Genomic DNA, 5,166 nt, shown 5'->3' on the forward strand with positions numbered 1-5,166 from the left:
ATGTTAAAGTATGAGAATGAAATTTAATAAAAAAGAATATAGATAAAAAAACAAAGGAAAGAAAAAAAACATTATTAAGCGAACGAAGAGATTAAAATTCCTATTAAGTGAATAGTATAATTTTTTATTAAATAAATAATATTTTATGATGAGAAGTACATCAAAATTATCGATGATTAAGTAAATAATATATATATATAAATGAATGGCTCTAAGGATTGTCAAATGACACGTTTCATTTATGCTGTTTATCTTTTCTCCTTCGTCTACAACCAGAACGAGCTACCTTGAAAACAAAGAAAACAGAGAAGAGAGACAGCCTTCGGTACTGCAGAGTAGCGTTCATCTCCACCTCGCTCCACCGCTAATGGCCATGTTTTCTTGTTCAGCTAGGCCTACTAAGCTATATGCTGCTCTTCCTCCTCTCCCAGCCAAATACGGCACTTCTCATCATTCTATAATGCTCACATTTCCCTCATCTTCAAAACCCAAAAACAATAACTCTCGCGTAGGCATAGACTTATTATCAAGCTCCAACAACAAACCTGATGATTCTTGGGGATATTGGAGGACCAACGTTTCCTTCTTTCAATTTTTTTCAGCCAAAGGTAAAGATGTAAAGAGCCTTAAACAGCAACTTCTTGAGGCGATAGCGCCTCTTGATCGGGGTGCTGTGGCTACCCCTCAGGACCAACAACGCGTTGATGAGGTAATCGAACTTGCTACTTCCACTTCCATGACTGTTAATATTGGTAGTATTCATGCTAAACATGGAGTAACATTTTATGAAGAATCAAGCATAAATAAATACCTGAATTGATCTAAAAAAGCATCAAGAAATGAACTCTTCGGTGTTTTTGATGATTTTTTCGAGGAAATTGCATAGGATATGTTATGGCTAAAGTAGATGTACATAACACCTATAGTATATGGGTTTAAATGATAATCATAATAATAATTAAGGAAAGCCTCTATAATTCAGGTGGGGTTTGCATGGTTTAGCCCAGCATTTGATTTGAGGTTTAGGATTGCCATCAGTTGGTTGGATCATGTGTCCGAAACAGTAGTTTGAGGAGTTCTCTTCATAGCTCATTGGCATTTTAATGTGTGTTTCTGTATTAATATTTTGTCTCTTCTTTGATCAGATTGCTCAGGAACTTGAGGCTGTGAATGATATAAAGGAGCCATTCAAGTCAAATCTTCTGAATGGGAAATGGGAGCTTTTATATACAACATCTCAATCAATTCTTAAAACAAAGGTTCGATTTGTGTTTTTGTCAACTTAGTCTCTTAGTTGTTTGACTACACAGTTGTGCAAGTTCGTATAATTTCTAAACTATGTATTAATTGCTCTGCACTCTAATGTAATTCCCTGTTACTGAGGTCATAGGTGCTCCTGAGCACTGTATGGTTACATGATATATGCATCTCTGTGTCAAACTTTTTGATGGGACGCCAAATTCAAAATATTATTTATGCATGTGAATGATTATAGACGATGGAGGATAACCCAAACAATTGAGAAATTGGGTTTTAACTTATGTTTTGGGTTTAATTTATATAAATTTTTAGTTAAGGTTTATTAATTTGATTTTATTTGTTGGGTTTGATTTAATTATTATTGGGTATTTTATTTAGTGGGCTATAAGCCCAAATGCTTGTTCTAATTAAAGTTTTAGTATTTATATCCTATTTTTCTAAATGTTAAGGGACTTTTGATGATTAATGAAAATTTACAGATTTTACATATCTCTAATCTCTTTTTTTCTCTTTCTTTGCTTTTTCTTTTCAGCTTTTTCTCTAAAAGCTTCTTTTTTTTCCAGCTTTAATTTTTTTGTTTGTTGTCCCGCGTCACTTCTATTGTTGCCTTGTTAGTGGGAAGTGTTGTTAATAACTTTGATGGTCAAATGCCAAGTTTACAAGATTAATTTCATGGGGTCTCTAGGAGTGTAGCCCAGTTTTTCTAACTTGGTATTATATAGCTTATTTTCCAGTGAAATTGCTGGTTTATACATGCAACTTTAGCTTAGAAATTAACAGCAAACGGATTGAAGTTTTGTCTCTCTCTTATGCTTAATCCTGGAGATCAACATGCATGGTGATGGCGTGGAAAGATTTTCTAGTGTAAGAAACAGTATCAAGCAATTTATTCACCATAAAAGAGATGCAATTCTTCTGTATTATGGTTTGCAGATGGCAAAATCATGGTGCTCCGTTAGATACACAAAACAGCAGAATAAAAAGCTGCTGTAATTGTTATTTGAGACTGGAGAAGTTATCCTAAGGAGATTCAAGAGCAACTAAAAAATTCCATCAGCTGAAGTGCATATTGAAATGAGGGCAAGCTGACTGTGTTACATAGTCTCTTATCTTATAGTCAATGGCAAGTTTGTCTGTGGTCAGTGGTTGGATTTGGAAAGGCAAAGAACACAAAAAACTGGACTGGCACTTTGTTGACTGTTCTTGATTTCAGCGTAAGAAATATCGGTTCCTATGCTTACAGCAATAGTATACAATCTGATAATGGGAGAGCTGAAATTGAGAGGCATTTTACAACCTGATGCATTTATTCTCCAGGCAGAATTTAGAAGCAAAAGGCCCCATTCACCTACATTGACTTTTCAAATGGCATAGGAGAAAATATTCTCTAGCAGAATCCATTAACAAGGCTTGTCAATGCCCCGTCTTGATTGTCATGTCAGAGAAAAACGCCTGTAAAAACTACGCAGAGGTTGGAGTTTGAATATTACTCTGCCCATGGCGGTAGGTAGTTCCTTTTCATTTCACACTGTGCGCAGCGAGTTTCTAACTCATTAAGCAGTTTTTTTGCTTGTAATCAGACCTTCTCTTCAGTTAGCAAGCTGCATTATTATATCTACATATAGCTGGGAAACAGGCAGCGATGAGCGTTGGGAAAGCTCTCTCCTGTCTGATTTAACATGGCTGGATTATCTTTTATTGAGGATTGAGCTTCCATTATATTTCTTTTCCATAGTTGTCTTGTGGGTATATCACTGCTCTTCTTTCTTTCTTTCTTTTCTTTATTAGCATAAACTATAATGCTTCTCTCTTCTTGGCGTATGGAGTCATTCTATCTTATCTGCAGATCTGGCTATTTCTTCCTGTAATCCTTTCCTTAATTGTTTTCTTCTTGTTTTGCACAAGTTTTAATTTCTTGTGTATGATATTTACATAGCAGAGACCAAAGTTCTTGAGACCAAATGGAAAAATCTACCAGGCAATTAATGCGGATACTTTAAGGGCTCAAAATATGGAAACTTGGCCCTTTTTTAACCAGGTACTCCTCATTCTGTGTCTCCAATATACTCTTTTCAATTTTTCCCGTTCTTACTTGTTATTACTTGCAAACTCAAAAGTTTAAGTTGGTAGATAAGATTTTAAAAATTATTTTATATAATTTTTTAATATTTTTTTCAGGTGAAGGTTTTTAAGGTTGATCCGTGTATTATTGCATAGCTCACCATTGCCTTGTGAAACTCGTAATTATTTAATTATTAAAACTCTGATACCATGTAAAAAACCCATTTCAATTTATAAAATTAAATGGTTAGACGAGACTTAAGAGAACCATTTCTGAATTGATTATTTTGCGAGTTTTTCTTTCTTTTCTTAACTCAAAAACTAAATTGATCAATGTATCTGCAGGCCACCGCTAATTTAGTGCCTCTAAACACAAGAAGGGTAGCTGTTAAATTTGACTTCTTCAGAATTGCAGGTCTGGTATGTATTTTAGCTCCTGGTATTCTCTTGCAATGAGCATGCCCTTATCAATCTTCATGTCATGTCATGCAAGGGCATACTCAAAATGTTCTCTCAATACTTCTCTTTCGATTCTGACAGAGCTTATCGTTAGCCATGCATGTATTTAGCACAGTTCAAGTGTATAAATCTTTATGAATGTTTTCCATGATCTTGACTGATAATGTTAAGACTCTGTAGATACCTATTAAATCACCTGGGAGTGGCCGTGGTCAATTGGAAATCACCTTCTTGGATGAGGAGTTGCGGTAAGTGATGCAAAAGCTTTTCTTCTTCAAGCATGATCATATAGTGATAAGATTTCTGATCATTCTTGAACTTATCAAGCATTGCTGGAATCTGTTTTGTGCATGACAGTCCTCAAGAACATGTTTTTTTCAATTCCCTTTTCCTTTTCTTATACCAAGTATATATTGAATATGGGTTCAGCATTGAACATCTGCCTTAGCTTATGCAACTCTTTTCAACAACCTTTTGCTTCTTGATGAGCTCTAGACGATGGTCCCTTTGTCTGCAGAATATCAAGGGGTGATAGAGGAAATTTGTTCGTTCTGAAAATGGCGGATCCATCTTACAGAGTCCCTCTCTAATGTAATTCTAGTGAAACTTGATTCTTAAAGCAAAGTTGTAAGATTTTATAGTGTTTGCCCTATAAAGAAGAGAGCTCGGAAATTTGAGTGTGCAGGTGAGCTAGATCATGGTTGTCAAACCCGATTTGGTTTGATGAATTAGACTTAAAAAAAATTCAATGATTCAAAATTTAACCTAGATTAGGTTTGAGATTAATCTAATGAAAGAGTTGATTAGTCGCAAAGCATGAATTTCATGCTTTTCAATCTTATACAAATACATTCTTTTTCAATCAAATACAAACACAATCTTAGATTAACTTGGTATACGATGATACAATGTTGATGTTGTTTGGAATTATATTTTAATTAGTGTTTTAAAAAATTAGTGTTTTTATTTAAAATTAATTTTTTTATTGTTTTAATGTAAAATATAATTTTTAAAAAATAAAAAAATATTATTTTAATATATTTACAAGTAATTGTTTTTGAAATAATTATCAAACTCTCAAACATATTGACTAGAGTGTAATCAACTTTGAAATATAAAAATTCATAGTTATTCATTAAAAATTAAAAAATAAAATAAATAGTCTGTTTGAGAATGTAGTTATAGTTGCTTTTCAAATTATTTTTCAATCCAAAATGTATCAAAATGATATTTTTATTATTTTTGAAATCAGTGCTTTAAAACAATCCAAAATATATTAAAAAATTATTTTTTAACGAAAAAAAATTTGAATGTCTTAAAAACACGAGTTAAACATGTTAAAAGAAGCTAGTCAAACCTCGGGCTTACCATTATAAACTAGTAGGG

At 33.2% G+C, this 5,166-nt stretch overlaps 1 protein-coding gene across 10 annotated transcripts; it reads left to right on the top strand.

The window, feature by feature from the left end:
• The first annotated feature begins 228 nt into the window (after positions 1 to 228).
• LOC133701029 (probable plastid-lipid-associated protein 4, chloroplastic) lies at positions 229 to 4,452 on the top strand. Of its 10 annotated transcripts, none has more exons than XR_009843498.1 (6): positions 229 to 709; positions 1,146 to 1,259; positions 3,200 to 3,298; positions 3,667 to 3,741; positions 3,952 to 4,028; positions 4,210 to 4,452. XR_009843498.1 is itself a non-coding variant. In XM_062124785.1 (6 exons), the coding sequence occupies exons 1-6, from the start codon at positions 242 to 244 to the stop codon at positions 4,226 to 4,228; spliced, it is 915 nt and encodes a 304-aa protein (XP_061980769.1). In that variant the 5' UTR covers positions 229 to 241; the 3' UTR covers positions 4,229 to 4,452. The 10 variants fall into 10 exon arrangements, 6 of the variants coding, with proteins under 6 accessions (XP_061980769.1, XP_061980771.1, XP_061980770.1 ...); XR_009843497.1 differs by having other exon boundaries at positions 4,298 to 4,452; XR_009843496.1 differs by having other exon boundaries at positions 3,667 to 3,736; positions 4,298 to 4,452.
• Positions 4,453 to 5,166: the final 714 nt, after the last annotated feature.

The sequence above is a fragment of the Populus nigra genome, chromosome 8 (assembly GCF_951802175.1).
Source record: "Populus nigra chromosome 8, ddPopNigr1.1, whole genome shotgun sequence".
Classification (NCBI taxonomy): Eukaryota; Viridiplantae; Streptophyta; class Magnoliopsida; order Malpighiales; family Salicaceae; genus Populus; species Populus nigra.